Source organism: Suncus etruscus, chromosome 6 (assembly GCF_024139225.1).
Source record: "Suncus etruscus isolate mSunEtr1 chromosome 6, mSunEtr1.pri.cur, whole genome shotgun sequence".
In the NCBI taxonomy this organism is placed as follows: Eukaryota; Metazoa; Chordata; class Mammalia; order Eulipotyphla; family Soricidae; genus Suncus; species Suncus etruscus.
The window spans coordinates 61,614,869-61,633,600 of NC_064853.1; the positions used below are offsets into that span (position 1 = coordinate 61,614,869).

The 18,732-nt window shown below is 33.4% G+C and overlaps 1 protein-coding gene across 1 annotated transcript in view; it reads left to right on the top strand.

Moving 5' to 3' along the window:
• ZBBX (zinc finger B-box domain containing) overlaps nt 1–18,732 on the top strand; it is a 133,883-nt gene that overhangs the window by 79,263 nt on the left and 35,888 nt on the right. The window contains exon 8 of the mRNA XM_049775576.1: nt 8,638–8,806. Within this exon, the coding sequence (XP_049631533.1) occupies nt 8,638–8,806 (169 nt within the window). The remainder of the gene's footprint in view (nt 1–8,637; nt 8,807–18,732) is intronic.

Here is an 18,732-nt window from a genome sequence, read left to right on the forward strand (position 1 = left end):
CCAGCAAAACTCACTTTCTGGTTTGACGGAAGAATACATGGTTTCACAGACAAAAAACAGCTCAGAAACTTCACAGACACAAAACCAGTCTTAAGAGAAAAACTGAAAGACCTAATCTAAGACAAGACTACCCAAAAGACACACCAAATTTTGAAATAAAGATGGCGTTAAATCCCAGTACAATTCTTTCTCTCAATGTCAATGGACTAAATGCACCAGTTAAGAGACACAGAGTGGTTAAATGGATCAAAAAACTCAATCCAACCTTCTGCTGCCTACAAGAAACACACCTAAATAGTCAGAACAAACATAGACTCAAAATAAAAGGCTGGAGAAAAATTATCCAAGCAAACAGCACCCATAAAAAAGCTGGAGTGGCCATATTAATATCAGATAATGCAAACTTTATACTCAGGAAGGTTGTAAGGGACAAAGACGGACATTTTATATTAATCAAGAGGTACGTAGAGCAGGAAGAATTCACTCTCCTAAACATATATGCACCAAATGAGGGGCCAGCAAAATATTTAATACAACTGTTGACAAATCTGAAAAATAATATCAACAACAACACAATAATTGTGGGGGACCTTAACATGGCTTTGTCAACACTGGATAGGTCAACCAGACTGAAACCCAACAAGAATATACTAGACCTGAGGAGAGAAATGGAAGAAAGAGGCCTAGTGGATATATATAGGACACTTCATCCCCAGAAACCTGGATACACATTCTTCTCCAATGTACATAGGACATTCTCCAGGATAGACTACATGCTGGCACATAAAACATACCTCCATAAGATCAAGAGGATAGAAATTTTGCAGACTACCTTCGCTGACCACAAGGCTCTGAAATTATTTCTGAATTCCAAAGGGACCCAGAAGAAACACTTTAACACCTGGAAGTTAAACAGCCTCATGCTCAATAACCAGTGGGTCCGAGATGAAATCAAGGAGGAAATAAAAAAGGTTCCTGGAAACAAATGACAATAAAGACACAAACTCTCAGAACTTATGGGACACAGCAAAAGCAGTACTGAGAGAAAAATTTATAGCTTTGCAAGCCCACATCAGGAAGGAAGAAGGAGCTTACCTGAGTAGCTTAATGACACAGCTAATAGAACTAGAAAATGCTCAACAAAAGGACCCAAGAATAGGAAGACAGAAGGAAATAACAAAGCTGAGAGCAGAAATCAACGAAGTGGAAACTCAAAAAACAATCCGAAAGATCAACGAAAGCAGAAGTTGGTTCTTTGAAAAAATAAACAAGATTGATAGACCACTGGCAAACCTAACAAAGAAAGAGAGAGAGAGAAACTTGATAACTCGTATCAGGAATGAAAAAGGAGAGATCACTACTGATATGACAGAGATTCAAAGGGTAATCAGAAACTACTTTGAAAAACTCTACGCCACTAAAAATGAGAACCTGGAAGAAATGGATAAATTCTTGGACTCTTATAATATTCCACGGTTGAAGGAAGAGGATGTAGCATATCTAAACACCCCCATCATTATTGATGAAATTAAAACAGTAATCAAATGTCTGCCGAAAAACAAAAGCCCAGGTCCAGATGGATTCACTAATGAATTCTATTAAACTTTCCAAGAGGAACTACTGCCAATCTTGGCAAGACTCTTTCATGAAATTGAACAAACAGAAACACTTCCAAATAGCTTTTATGAAGCCAACATCACCTTGATACCTAAACCAGACAGAGATGCTACCAAAAAAGAAAATTACAGACCAATATCACTGATGAATGCAGATGCAAAGATCCTCAACAAAATTCTGGCAAATAGGATTTAATGCCTCGTTAAAAAGATCATCCACTACAATCAAGTAGGTTTCATCCCAGGAATGCAAGGCTGGTTTAACATCCGTAAATCTATCAACATAATACACAACATCAATAACAAGAAAAATAAAAACCACATGATCATATCAATAGATGCAGAGAAAGCATTTGATAAGGTCCAACACCCATTCTTGATCAAAACTCTCAGCAAGATGGGAATGGAGGGAACCTTTCTCAATATAGTGAAGGCCATCTACCACAAGCAAGTGGCAAATATTACCCTCAATGGAGAAAAACTAAAAGCCTTCCCTCTAAATTCTGGCACAAGACAAGGCTGTCCTCTCTCACCACTCCTATTCAACATAGCACTGGAAGTACTTGCTATAGCGATTAGGCAAGAAAAGGATATCGAGGGAATCCAGATAGGAAAGGAAGAAGTCAAGCTCTCACTGTTTGCAGATGACATGACTTAGAAAACCCTAATGACTCTAACAAAAAGCTTCTAGAAACAATAGACTCATATAGCAAGGTGGCAGGCTACAAAATTAACACACAAAAATCAATGGCCTTTCTCTACACCAATAGTAATAAGGATGAAATGGACATTAAGAAAACAACCCCATTCACAATAGTGCCACACAAACTCAAATATCTTGGAATCAACTTGACTAAATATGTGAAGGACCTATACAAGGAAAACTATAAAACTCTGCTCCAAGAAATAAGAGAGGACACACGGAAATGGAAACACGTACTTTGCTCATGGATTGGCAGGATTAACATCATCAAAATGGCAATAGTCCCCAAGGCATTATACAGATTTAATGCCATCCCTCTAAAGATACCCATGACATTCTTCAAAGAAGTGGATCAGACACTTTTGAAATTCATTTGGAACAATAAACACCCTCGAATAGCTAAAGCAATCATTGGGAAAAAAATATGGGAGGAATTACTTCCCCCAACTTTAAACTGTACTACAAAGCAACAGTTATCAAAACAGCATGGTATTGGAATAAGGACAGGTCCTCAGATCAGTGGAATAGGCTTGAATACTCAGAAAATGTTCCCCAGACATACAACCACCTAATTTTTGATAAAGGAGCAGGAAATCCTAAATGGAGCAGGGAAAGCCTCTTCAACAAGTGGTGTTGGCACAATTGGATAGCCACTTGCAAAAAATTGAACTTAGACCCGCAGCTAACATCATGTACAAAGGTAAAATCCAAATGGATTAAAGACCTCGATATCAGCCCCAAAACCATAAGATATATAGAACAGCACATAGTCAAAACACTCCAGGACATTACAGGCATCTTCAAGGAGGAAACTGCACTCTCCAAGCATGTGAAAGCAGAGATTAACAGATGGGAATATATTAAGATGAGAAGCTTCTGCACTTCAAAGGAAATAGTGCCCATGACACAAAAGCCAACAACCGAGTGGGAGAAACTATTCACCTAATACCCATCAGATAAGGGGCTAATCTCCAAAATATACAAGGCACTGACAGAACTTTACAAGAAAAAAACATCTAACCCCATCAAAAAATGGGGAGAAGAAATGAACAGACACTTTGACAAAGAAGAAATACACATGGCCAAAAGACACATGAAAAAATGTTCCACATCACTAATCATCAGGGAGATGCAAATCAAAACAACGATGAGATACCACCTCACACCCCAGAGAATGGCACACATCACAAAGAATGAGAATAAACAGTGTTGGCGGGGATGTGGAGAGAAAGGAACTCTTATCCACTGCTGGTGGGAATGCTGTCTAGTTCAACCTTTATGGAAAGCGATATGGAGATTCCTCCAAAAACTGGAAATCGAGCTCCCATACAATCCAGCTATACAACTCCTAGGAATGTACCCTAGGAACACAAAAATACAATACAAAAACCCCTTCTTTACCCCTATATTCATTGCAGCAGTATTTACCATAGCAAGACTCTGGAAACAACCAAGATGCCCTTCAACAGACGAATGGCTAAAGAAACTGTGGTACATATACACAATGGAATATTATGCAGCTGTCAGGAGAGATGAAGTCATGAAATTTTCCTATACATGGATGTACACGGAATCTATTATGCTGAGTGAAATAAGTCAGAGAGAGAGAGAAAAACGCAGAATGGTCTCACTCATTTATGGGTTGTAAGAAAAATGAAAGACACCCTTGTAATAATAATTTTCAGACACAAAAGAGAAAAGAGCTGGAAGTTCCAGCTCACCTCAGGAAGCTCACCACAAAGAGTGATGAGTTTAGTTAGGGAAATAACTACATTTTGAACTGTCCTAATAACGAGAATGTATGAAGAAAATGGAGAGCCTGTCTAGAGTACAGGCGGGGGTCGGGTGGGGCGAAGGGAGACTTGGGACATTGGTGATGGGAATGTTGCACTGGTGATGGGTGGTGTTCTTTACATGACTGAAACCCAAACACAATCTTGTATGTAATTAAGGTGTTTAAATAAATTAAAAAAAAAGAAACATCAAAAAAAAAAAGAGAGAGACAAAAGTGCCTATTCAGGTAGAATTTTCCATACAAAAGCACTAGGTTTAAAGGAGAGGGGAAGATGGGGAAACACCTTTGTTTGTGATAATAGCTGCATGTCAGCTTATAATTTTACCCTTTCTATTCAAAACAAAACACATTGAGAAAGGCTACAAAAGTTTTATTCTTCTGTTTTCTGCAAGAACAGTAGATCAGAAGGTATAAAAATGGCTGAATTTTGTGCTGGCGGGGATGTGGAGAGAAAGGAACTCTTATCCACTGCTGGTGGGAATGCTGTCTAGTCCAACCTCTATGGAAAGTGATATGGAGATTCCTCCAAAATCTGGAAATTGAGCTCCCATTCAACCCAGCTATTTCACTCCTAGGGATATACCCTAGGAACACAAGAATACAATACAAGAATCCCTTCCCCACACTTATATTTATTGCAGCACTATTCACAATACCCAGGATCAGGAAACAACCAAAATGCCCTTCAACAGACGAATAGCTAAAGAAACTGTGGTACATATACACAATGGAAACACAATGGAATATTATGCAGCCATCAGGAGAGATGAAGTCATGAAATTTTCCTATACGTGGATGTACATGGAATCTATCATGCTGAGTGAAATAAGTCAGAGGGAGAGAGATAGATAGAATAGTCTCATTCATCTATGGGTTTTAAGAAAAATAAAATTCATCTTTGCAACAATCCTCAGAGACAGTGAGAGGAGGGCTGGAACTTCCAGCTCACTTCATGAAGCTCACCACAAAGAGTGGTGAGTGCAGTTATAGAAATAACTACACTGAGAACTACAATAATCATGTGAATGAATGAGGGAACTGGAAAGCCTGTCTAGAGTACAGGTGTGGGTGGGGTGGGATGGAGGGAAATTTGGGACATTGGTGGTGGAAATGTTTCACTGGTGAAGGGGGGTGTTCTTTAAATGACTGAAACCTAATCACAATCATATTTGTAATCAAGATGTTTAAATAAAGATATTATAAAAAGTGGCTGAATTTTGCATAGGTACAGTAAATTTGGCTGTAAAATGTTAGATTATGCATACAACATTCTTAAAGCATTCAGTTTTTTATATTTTTGTCTTATACATATTATATTTTTTATTTTTTCTTTCTTTTTTTAAGTGACTCTCACTCACTGCTAGGGGTTGTGTTGACAGGTCCAGCCTTTTTGGAAAGCAATATGGACTTTCCTCAAAAAATTAGGAATTCTCATTATCTGCAGCTCTTGTCCTCGCATTAGGGACCTATATCCTTAACCTGTCACCTTTATCATCAATTGGAAACCATATCCTTATCTGTAACCCTCGTAGACTTCTCTGAACATAAACCTTAGAACCTTTCTGCAGACACTAAATTTGAAAATTCTTAAACAGTCTTATAATGAATACTGTAAGTTTAGAACATCGGAGTTTCTTTTCAATAAACTTACCTAAACAAAATCCTAAGAACATGTATGCCAACATATATAGTTTGAAAATAAGTTTAAAAATGTTTTTATAATGAGCACTGTATAGACCCTGTGGAATGTTATCTGTGTGCAGTGCACATACTAATTTTTTCCTTCATTTGCCTAGACTTTCTGTATTAAAGAACATTTGTTCCCCAGCTATATTAATCACCAAAATTATTAGATATTTTAAAATGTATTTATCTGTACCTTTAGGATCTTAAAATATAGTTTTAAATTAGTGTATCAGGAAACTAAAAGCTTATGTAGTCAATAAAGTCCAGTGTGAATCTTCTTTAGGAATTTTCTCATGGCCCCAAGCCAACATCATGTATAGACTTGGCGAGGGATGTGTATCTGGAAGAGCTTTTATTATAGCCTAAATCCCAGGCTTGAAATGCTGTCTATGGTTTTCTTACAAGTTTATGACATCAGGAAATTTATTTAGTTTCTATTTTTGTTTTGGCTCATACATAGGGGTGCTCGTGGGTTATACCTGGCTCAGTTCTGAGGAATCACTACTTGCTGTGTTTGGGGACACATGCAGTGTTTGGAATCAAGCCCACGTCTCCTGCATAAATGTAGGAGTCATCACTCCAGCTTTTACTCTGTCATTACTTTTTGATTCTGTGTCCTCTTCTGGAAAATAGAAATGTTAAAATATATCTTTCAGAAATATACTGTTGCCTACTGGTTAGTGGATGCAAAGCACTAAATTTTATTTGCTTTTCAAATTAAATTGAACCCTTTCACATTGCAAAGAATCTTATTGGACTCTGAGTGAAAGTGACACATGATATTTATGGCTGAAATATTGTATAGTTGATATAAAACCTGTATTTCCTAACTTGCAATCATTTTGTGGAGACCATTTAGAGTGTCATATTTCATATTTGTTGCTGGAAAGAAAGCTTCCATAAAGAGTTATAATATTATTTTGTATGAAGCCCTTGAGTTACCAGTGCTGCTTCATTAGAGTGGTATAGATACATGCATCCTTAAATATTGCTCACTGGATACCTGCACTCTTCATTCAACATGTGCCTGAAACTCAGTATTTAAGAACTAAATTCTCTCCAATTATTAAAACTGACTATTGTTAGAACCTATCTTCCATATTTCTAAGACAACAAGACCAGGTAATTTCTATCATTCTTTCTTTCCTGTGTTCATTCATGTAATTTTGAAAATAAACATTTTATATATTTTTGTGTAGATGATGAAATACTGATATTCTGATATGAATAAATTTAAAAAAAATTAAGTATATATAAAACACCATGTTGTTTATTATATAAAATCTCTAGTTTGGTCATTTGTGTCCATATGCTATTTCAAATATAGAAATTTTGTAAAGTCTTTTTTTTTTAATTCTTATTCTGTCTAGATAGGGGGATTTGGCCACACCTAGCTGTGCTCTGTATTACTCTTTGTTCTGCATTCTGGGATCACCTCTGGTAGGATTTAGGGAATAACCTGAGTGCTAGTATAGAGAGTAGGGATTGAACCCATATATGGCCATATGCAGAAGAAGCATCCAACTTGCTGTACTAATGTTTAAGCTGCATATAAAAATTAGCTTTTTCTTTAGGTTGGAAAAGGTTTCTAAAGTAAAAGTTACTCCTAGTTTTGTGCTAAAGTACTTTTTTATGTAAGGTGAGAGGTAAAATAGATCAACTTTTGACAAATATGAAGAAATCCCAAAATTACTAGTTGAATTTGGAAATATGTTTATTGACAGAATGGTAATGCTCATTGGGGAGTTGATTCAAAGGACTTTGCATGCAGAATTCCTGGGTTCTAGCTTCAGGCTCACATGATCAATTCTCCAAGTTTTGTGCCAGGCTAAGTATGCAACGCTTATTGAAATTTATATGTATTATATATCATTGTAATGAACATTATATTATTAACATAATGGATCATTTAATTGGTTTATTTGCATATGAATTAACTCTTCTCAGTATTTATCTCTCATAAACATGACACTTCAGTGACTGAATTTTTACTATTAAGTGTAAATGTAAGTTCAAGCTCCTCATTATCCCAGACATAATTATTTTTGTTTTGGTATATTTTTGGAGGGCACACCCAACCACCCACAGGGGTAACTCCTGGTTCTATGCTCAGAAATTACTCCTAGAAGGCTCTAGAAACCATATGGGATGCTGGGGAATAAACCCAGGTCAGCCCTTTTGAAAAGGCAAATGCCCTACCTGCTGTATTATCACTCTGGCCACCAGTCACGATCATTTGTCTTTCTATATCTATTTTTTTGTGATAGTAATGCAACTAATTTAGATATCCTTGATACTATATGTTAATTGTATTTTTAGCACATATCCAATTCTGTCCCTGCCACATTTTTATTGATTTTTTTTTAATAATTCCACTTGCCTTTGTTTCGTACAAGCAATATAAAGTAAATTTGTAGCTACTAAGGGGCAAGCTTGTGTAGTGGGAAGTTTCTATTGAAAACTCACTAAGCTAGTTACATGCCGAACAACTAGTGTTTGGCATTTGACAGTGTCTCAGACACTTTTATTTATATGTGGAAAAAAATTTATACTAGAAAAAAAAGCTTAGGAGAAAATGAAATGGAAAATGTTCCCCTTACTACAGAGAACACTGGTGAAGAATAGTGATAAATCCTGTCTTATAAGTTTTAGTTTTGAAAATTTCTTGAGACCATATATAATTGCCAATTGAACTTTAACACATTATTTAAACAAGTTAATATTGAAACTTTCTATTATTTAAACTATATGATCTATAATGAATGATTATTATTTCAATGTTTTGAATTGTGGAAAATTTTTCAAAGTGCTCTTAGATCAATTTTTAATTGTTCTAGGTAGAAGTTTCAACAATAGAAGCAGAATATAAAAATCCCAAAGAGAAGCTTTTGTGTGAAGAGTCATTTGATAAAGAAGCTTTTACCCTGTCCTTTCAGAATGCTTTAAATCACAAGGAAACTGAACAAGGTGGCAATGAGAAACTGAACTTAGCAGTAACAAAAGCAGGTACAGCTATTTTTATAAAACAAATTCTGTAAAATAAATCTGAATTTAATGACTACACATTCTCTGTTGATATATGTAATGTAAATAAACAAAAAAGTTAACATTAGGATAGGGATTTGATATTGTTTCTTAAAATAATATTCATGATAAGACCATTAGCTAGCATTTTAAAAATATTTATTGAACTCTGAATTGGTATTAAGATATATGCTTGTTTGATATGCATGTAAAGGCTGTAAAATGAATCTTTTTAACTTTTTTTAATCTTTTGAGCCACACCAACTGTATGCAGGAGTTACTCTTGCTTCTCTGCTTAGAATTTATTCTTGATGAGTTAAAAGAAAAATAAGTTGTGTCTAATGAATCCCAAGTCCCATGGTGTGCAAAGCAAGCACCCTACCTACTTATACTATGGTCCCAAAGTTAATATTTTTAAAATAGATGACTGAAAAATTAACTTCAAAGATGTTAGAAAATGAACTGATATTTTTTATTTATTATTCAGAGAAATATGTTTCTTTTATAATATTTACATGCCCATATTCTTGAATTTCAAGAAATAGATGATCAAAGCATTTCATATTGTTGCTCTAAGTTTCCCATTATTTATTTTTTTTTAGGAAATGCATGTTTAAAGTATCTGATGGGGCCGGAGAGATAGCATGGAGGTAAGGCGTTTGCCTTTCATGCAGAAGGACAGTGGTTCAAGTTCCGGCATCCCATATGGTCCCCTGTGCCTGCCATGGGCAATTTCTGAGCATAGAGCCAGGAATAACCCCTGAGCACTGCCGGGTGTGACCCAAAAACCAAAATAATAATAATAATAATAATAATAATTATTATTATTATTATTATTATTATAATGTATCTGACATACTAATTTTTATTACACAATCTTACAAAGAGTCTCAATTAATTTTATCAAAAACATTTAATTATGATAAATTTTGACATTATGTTTTAATTTGAGGCAACTGATATTTAGTTTTATTTTTAACTTCTATTTACAGAAATTAAAATTGAAATTCCTTATATCAAAGTAGCATATACTATTTTTGCAAACTAGAGAAAATATAATGCTATTATTTTTCTTTCAATGTTTTTAATATACCGGTATTTGTTCACTGTATGATTGAATTACTACTTCCAAATTTTAGTAAATTCTTATTTTAAATTCCATTAGCGATGTCATATTGTATTATTTTAGATTCTCTTTGTATTTTCATGTATTTTATCTATTCTATAACATCCTTCTTCTACTTGATTATAAGAATATATAGTAATTAAATTATATGATAACTAGATAAATTATATTAATTTTGACTTGACAATATATTAAACCTTTAATAATTTTACTTTTTTAAAGCATAATTTAAAATGATTTACAATTATTTGTCAAAACAAAAGTTAACAAATAACAAAATAAAAACAATCTTGAGCTCCTATTCAGAGGTGAGCAATATTCTATCACTGAGAACTTTATCTATAACAGTTATTAGCTATCAACTAGTATATGTTTTAATAAGACAGTTACATCCACATTTACATATAAACATAAATTGAAGGTGATATTGCATTTACCACTTATTAAATTTCACTTTTGTTTTGATTCTGTCAGGGACAATTCTTTTTTTATAAATACAAATATTTGATAGAACAGAGACACCTTCATGGCTTACTTTGTTGGAGTCAATGTTGATTTGAGCTACAGAACCACATATGGTCTCCCAAACACATTTAGGAGTAATTCCTAATCATGGAGCCAGGAGTACAGCTACTTGTGGTCCAAATAAATTTATGTATATAAAATACATCTTGATATATATAATTTGGTTTATCTTTATTTAATCAGACATTTATTAATGGACTGTGTTATCTTTTCAATTTGTATCATAGAAATATGTAAAATAAGTAGATTAAGATATTTTAATTATAATACTGAAGATAAATTATAGAACTTGAGGGGCTGGAGAGATAGCATGGAGGTAAGGCATTTGCCTTTCAATCAGAAGGATGGTGGTTTGAATCCTGGCATACCATATGGCCCCCTGTGCCTGCCAGGGGCGATTTCCAAACATATAGCCAGGAGTAACCCCTGAGTGCTGCGGGTGTGACCCAAAAACCAATATATATAACTTGAATATACTGAATTGATTTACATAGATATATTCATATAAATATGGATTTTATGTAGTGACTCCATAATTCAAAAATTGCTTTTGTTATGTTACATTAACTAATTAAATGTTGGGATTGATAGTACACAACTAATTTAGTTTAATTATATTTTCTGTGAGGTACCAGGAAACCGTTTTTTGGTTTTGCTTTTTGGGCCACATCCTGTGATGCCCAGAGGTTACTCCTAGCTCTGCACTCAGAAATTGTTCCTGGCTCAGTGGAACATAAGGAAGTCTGGGGATTGAACCAAGGTCCATCCTGGATCAACCACGTGCAAGGCAAATGCCCAACTGCTGTGCTATCACTCTGGCCCCACCAGAAAACCTTTTGCAGCCAAGTAGCTAGTACCAAGTTCTTGGTAAAGATTTGCATGGTATCCTTTCTATATTGAAGACTGTAGATAAAAGTGCTTTAATATAATTGTACATTGAAGCCTGGAATGATAAAAAAAATCTGATGAAACAATGTGCAGACATAATTTATAGTGAGATATATGTATATATAATGTTAATAATGCTTCAAAGTCACATAGTTTCCTTTTGTACTTAAATCAGTTGAATCTGTTTGAATGATGAACTGATATGACTTGAAACAGTATACTGAAAAGTCAAATTTTTGTGAAGTTCTGTGGCTGAAGCCAGTTCACACATTTGAAATTCTTAAAAGTTGGCACCCTTGTCCTTTTAGAGAATTTTGTAGTAAAATGACAAGAGTTCATTAGGTATCTTTTATCAAGCTTTCCTCACAGAAACCTAAGGGTTGACCAGCATGCAACGAGAAAGGAAAAGGCTCAGATCATTAGAGGGATTTTGATTCTGTCTCTACACTAACACTTATTGATGGAGACTTTAAATACTACTAGTTCAAAAGTCAGCATCAGGCATTTTTAGAAAAAAAAAAGTGGTGTAACTTTGAGACCATTTTAAGATTGTTTTTCCAGTACAGCTATATATTGGGAGTGAATACACTTATTAAAGAGTTAGACTTATTGTCATGTTTTGGTGGTTTGGTATGAAGATTGTTAAATTAGTACATAAGTAGAAAATGTTAAAACTATCTCCATCCCTTGCAAACTTCTATGCCAAAATAGCATGCTATAAAGAAAATTATGTTTCTGAAAAGTTCTGAGATAAAAATTATTATCAAGAGCCTGAAAGATATATGGCTACATAACACTTTTAAGTGATGCAAAAAAAATGGTCTTAGGGAATGACTATTAGTTATAGTAAATTTGATTAGATGTTAGTGATGGTAATGTCAACCACAGATACTTTCTGCACATTATACCTTTACTGGAGAAAACATTTATTATGAGTGGATAAGAAGCTATTAGTCTTGCATAGAGTTAAAGGAACTTTTTCTGTCAAGCTGATTAATAAATATTTCATTCTGAAGTACTAAAAATCTGCTATTGTAGTATGAAAGAAATCATAGATCATACACAAACAAATGACTATGGTTATTTTTTTTATTTTGGGACAATACAATTCAAATAATTTAACATTTTATACTATTTTATTTTTATTATTTCAATCATTACATATTTAGAAACATTTTTACATGCAATATATTATAGAATCAAATTTTGGGTCAACTCTGACCTGTAAGTTTTAGTTTCTGTTCCTTGGCTTAACAAAATATTATTTTCTATTTCTGTCAAAGAATAATAAATACTTGGATTTAATGTGGCAAGGACAAAAGCATGTATTTACAATACTACATTAGACCTACATTAATTATATTATCTTCTAGTAATATGATAGGGCTATGATTATTTTGGCATTGTACAAAACATAATGATTGACTATTAGATTGAGGATATAGTGATAAGAGTCATGATGTGATAAGGGTTCTGTCTGTATTAAAGGATGATTTATTGAATCTCTCTATCATGTAAAGGGAATCTATTCTAATGGTGAAATGTTCTACTTATTTTTGTATAGATTTCTTCCTCTGCATATGGTAGCCTCTTCCTGCTCGTAGAAACCTTATTTATTAGCATGGTATGGCATAATGTCTTAAGTCAAGATACTCACTTTATAATTGAAGTGGTATTATAAGAGTCATATCTCCTTAGAATCAGTAAATTAGCATGAGAACTATCTAGAAGCATTGGGTAGGTAATTTGGGGGAATTGCCAAGTGTGTTATGTTTATCTTCTAGTTCCACCTGTGTAACAACATCTGTTGTTTCAAATTAAAGTGCTTGTTCTAAGTGCTATATTAGTATTTTTTGAAACTACAGTCTTGTTTTAATTTTTAAAACTGAATTTAAAACTACTAATTCACAATATTGGGAAGTTATCAGCACTGAATAGTCAAGCATTCTACTATACTTAACATTTTGGCTGAGCATAATATCAATAGATTTATACTATATAATGAAGAGAATATATAATTCAATTAGAGATAACAAAATGGTGGGCTTATTTTTGTGTGTCCAATAATAACTTGAAAATATAACAACCTAGTAAAAAAGAGAACATCCTTAAGCCTTTGAAGATTTGAATAATTCCACCAAATAAAAAGTGATGACAAACAGTAGTATGAACCTAGAAGAAATTGTGTTAACAAAGTAAAGTTATTGCAATTAAATTAACTTAAGACTTCGAAATTGGCTGTCTTGAAGTACAGGGCAGCTGTATTTCATGTTTTTTGTTTGTTTGTTTGTTTTAAAATATGCTGGGCAAAACTGGTTTTTCAAATTTTAATATAGATGTTAGTTGAGGATTTCACTAAATTTACATCTGTGATACACAGCAGCTATAAAATTTTATGTTTTCCTTGTTTCAGATATGAAACATTTTATGTGTATGTAGAGAGAGATGGTGAGGAATGAATGATAGAGAGGGATAGACAGAGAAAGAGGAGGTGTTAAGTGCAGATCAGATAGTCTACTTTTTCAGATTCATTCTCTACCATTTTCTTTGAGCCAAGTGGTTGCTCTCTAGAAACTTATTTCTTCTGAGTTCTCTGACTCTATGATCTCTTTAGTTTTACTTGTGAAGATAAAAACAGAACACATGGGGGAGAAGGAGAGGTGGAGATATTGTCTTTTCATGTCCTTAATATACTGAGATCTTATTTCTTTCTTTTCTGAGCTACACCAGTGGTGCTTAGGACTTGCTCCTGGCTCTCTGCTTAGGGATTACTTCCTTTGAGTCTACAGTACTAATTATGTGATGCTGAGCATCAACTTTGGGTTAGTCATGTACAAGTCAAGCTACTGAATGCTGAAATAGCTCTCTGGTTCCAATGGACTGGGATTTATAATGGCTTCATTTTGTCCTATGCAATTAACACCACACAAATAATTTCTCTTTTATAACCATTGCTTTCAAATCCTTTATGGCTTTTCTTATTTTGTCCTCTTGATCCTGTTATTGAATCTGTTATTTTCTAGATACATCAACATCATTTGTTCCTTTTTCCCTATCACAGTAATTTTGTTTGTTTTGTTTTGGTCACACCCAGCTGTGCTCAGAGCTTCCTACTGACTTTTTGATCTGGGATTAATTCTTGTATGCTCCAGAGAGTTTGTCCATGCTGTTATAAAGCTGGTATTGGCTGCATACATGGGAGTCTCCTTATTCTTAGTGCTACATTGATTATAAGTCAGTTTCTTCATTTAAGATTCTTTAAATGACCTCTTTGAATTTTCATTTTTTTTTGGTCAGGATGATTATTGATATAGATAGTTAGAAACGATGATTCCTAAGGTGCCAAAATTTCAGTGAAGGGTTGAAAATGAAATGGAGAGTCTAGATGGAAAATAGCATGTCAGATACTTTATAATGGGTTGAGCATAATTCTTTTAATGGACCTGAAGTTAGGTATAGATGGCTGATGCTTAGCTAGTTGGGGAAAGTATTGTAGGATAGAGATATTTACATTTTTGTGGCCTGAAAAGGTAATTCTGTCAAAAACACCCACACACATATTTATATATTTAGTATTAATATATTTGGCATACATATATGTGAGTAAAGTTGGTAAAGTGCATTTTCATAAAAGTTATGGTACTTGTCATTATAGAAATGAGGTCTTTCGGGGCCAGAGCAGTGGCGCTATAGGTAAGGCATCTGCCTTGCCTGTACTAGCCTAGAACGGACCGAGGTTCTATCTCCTGGCATCTCATATGGTCCCCACAAGCCAGGAAAGATTTCTGAGCACATAGCCAGGAGTAACCACTGAGTGTCAATGAGTATGGCCCCCAAAAAATAAAATGAGAAATGGGGTCTTTCTTATATAATACATATAGTTACTATAGATGACTCATTAAGACAGAGAACTTTTGTTCATGTTATTTATCTCTGCCCAGAGTATCTTGGGTATTTTGGGTATTATGTGTATAAGTTTTCTAATGATTTACTTTCCTTAAGATATTAAATTAATATGTAAACATAAATTAATATGTAAACATACTATAGCTTGTGAGAAACAGCAGCCACTGTCCTGGTTACCTCTAAAAAATAACTAAGATGATTTTACAATTTTTAATTTTCTTTTTTTTTTTTTTTTTTTTTTGGTTTTTGGGCCACACCCGTTTGACGCTCAGGGGTTACTCCTGGCTATGTGCTCAGAAATCGCCCCTGGCTTGGGGGGACCATATGGGACGCCGGGGGATCGAACCGCGGTCCTGATCCTTGGCTATCGCTTGCAAGGCAGACACCTTACCTCCAGCGCCACCTACCCGGCCCCAATTTTTAATTTTCTTAAACATTATATAAGTAAAATATAGAATCTTCAATATGTAGATAAGTTCAGTGCAAGAGTTTTACAAATATTTTAAGATAATTTTGTATCAGAGCATATAAATGGTGTTTTGTGTATGTATAAATGTCATTGCATTAACATATTTTGGGCTCTTTCTCTGAGAGTTTAAAAATAAAATATCTCTATTTATTATCTTTTAAATATTATCTATATTAGTTTAAAAACTTATAAATTAAAATTGTATTGATTTAACATTTTTAAATCCCATACACAAGTTTTAGAATATAGCATTGTATCTTGTAAGTTATAAATATCTATTTTTATTGTATTTGTATACTCCCACCTATGCATATAAAAATCTTGGTTACCTTTTATTATCTGCAAGTCTTAAATTGAGAAAATTATGAAAAAAATGTTAGCCTAATAGTCTCTTAGACCATATATTTATATAAGCCTATATATTTGTTAGTCTAATATATTAGTAGATTTAATTTGTGAACCTATTTCAGATGATATATATATAATTTTCATGACTCTTAGTCACTTAGCAACATGCTTTGAGTTAAGCCTTTTAATTATCTTATTAACTTAGAATTATAACTTCATAAAACAAATACATGGGGCCAGAGAGATAACAAGAAGGTAGGGCATTTGCCTTGCATGCAGAAGGATGGTGGTTCTAACCTTGGAATCCCATATGGTTTCTTAAGCCTGCAAGGAGCTATTTCTGAGAGTAGAGCTCAGGAGTAACCCCTGAGCGCTGCCAGGTATTACCCAAAAAACAAAAATCAAACAAAACAAAACAAAACAAAAAACTCAAAAACAGAAACAAACAAAAAACAAATGTAATGGTTTTATGGGTAATTATTGAGAACATACTAGGTCCCAGAGGATAGTGAGAAGAATAAATTGAGCAAAGTAAGAGAAATATAAATATGAAAGGACTGGAGACTGGGGCTGATGCATGGTGGTAAGAAAGGATAGAATTAAATATCCAAGCCAGACTCAGCAACAGTGAAATTATGAGACTCAAACTTTAACACCCAAAATTAAAATCAGTCTTGTTATGCTCACAGTCTGGACAGGCAGTAGTGACATATTATGCAGTCTGAGAGGACCTTTGGCAGAAGGAAATTGATGCCAGGGGTGGGATTGGTCCTGAAACATTGTATGTGTAAAATCCAGCTATGAATAACTCTGAACATCGCATTGGTTTAAAAAATCATTTTGTGTTCTAAAATCAGATTCTCTTCAATGTAAAAGGAAAATATTTACAATGTCCTAAAAATTCTATTCTATCTGAAGGTCGTTTCCTTTGTGAATTCATGTTCTGTTATTTTATCTCAACTTATATTATTTTAACCACAGTAGTCTCCAGGTATTCCTTAAACACCTCAGATATATTTCCACAAGACTTTTGTATTATTAAAGGAAAATATGAACTCTTAATGATAGAGTAGCTCACATATATTTTTGCAGAAAGTAGGGAGTGAATTATCAACCAATGGAGAAATTCCAAATTTAATGTATATTTCTTAGATAGAATTTTTTAGCAATTATTCTTCAAATATATATGTTATAGATTTATTTCTGTTCAGTATTATAGACATATATAAATAGCTATATTTTCCAGAATTTTTTTCACCAAAAACCACTTCTTTACTCAGTAATAAATACACACACACCAATTCCAGAAATAATTATGTTTATAATTTAGAACTTTCTTTTATACACCCAGCAATGTTTTTGCTCTATTTATCAAATGGATGAAGAAAACTATAGAAAAAATTTAATTGATAACTCACATCTAGTATGTCTAATTACATTATTTTTATTAATATCTTTAAACACCTTCCAGAATTTTGTGAGCTTATTTCTATTTTTATTCCAGTTTTTGCTTTATACCCAGTTATGTTTAGGTCTTACTCCTGACTCTTCACTCAGGATCAATCCTGGTGAGTCTCAAGTTATGTCATAGGGTACTGGAAACAGGGTTGACTGTATAAATATGCTATTACATATTGTTCTCTCTCTCCAGTATAGGGAGTTATTTCTCAAACACACAGATACTTTTCTCTAATCTAGCCAGGAAAAAGGTGTCTTTATTTTTCTTCATTTTTCCTGTCAAAAAATAATTTGTTTTGGTGTGGAAGGAGAACTCATAGTGATGAATCTCCATTATTTCGTGACTTGCCTACTTATGTCCTGGATTTTGCTTTTTCCTGTTTAATAGATTCTGTTGATAGATTCTCCTCCAATCTTTTTTTTCTTATTATTCCTCATTGGAGAAAAAAGCAAAGTGAGTCACTTATATTCTTGCAACTTATATTTTGTTGTTGGTAGTTAATTTTCTGTAACCTACTACTTAAAACATGCAATATAATATTGTTTATTTTTACATTTAGAGGTTTTTGATACTATTTTTCATCCTTCTGATATAAGTTTTCTCTTCAACAATTCTTCTGCATGATGGTAAATTTGTAGAGAGGGAAGATATTTAGGAGAATTGGAGAATATAGTAATTTTCTGCTTAGATTATTTTGTTTCCCAGAAATCTCCATCAGTTTTAAATATCACTGTAAAGTGGTTTTAATTTAGTAATACTTCAGAATCATCTTAAGCATCTTGAAATAAATTGCCATGTCGATATAAATTCATGAGGATAGTGTCACCTTTGCCTGCCATTCTGAGTTATTTATTTTCTTCTTCCCATAATCTGTAAATATTATTGTCAGGAGGTATAATACATTCCTTATGATGCACGCTTATTGAATGCACAATATACCTGATGTTTTTCAATTTAAATTAAGTTATTCTTTTAAAATACTTTGTAAATCGCAAGATCCATCTATTTAAGGGAATTATTGAAAAATATTTCTCTAGTCATTTAACAAATAAAAATGTTGACAATTTTGTGTTAATTAAGTTTATAAATATTAATTATATAGGCAAATATAATATCAAGGTTACCTAAAATAGTGAGTTCAAGTCATTAAGAGGAGATATGATAATTTATAAATTAAGATATTTTGA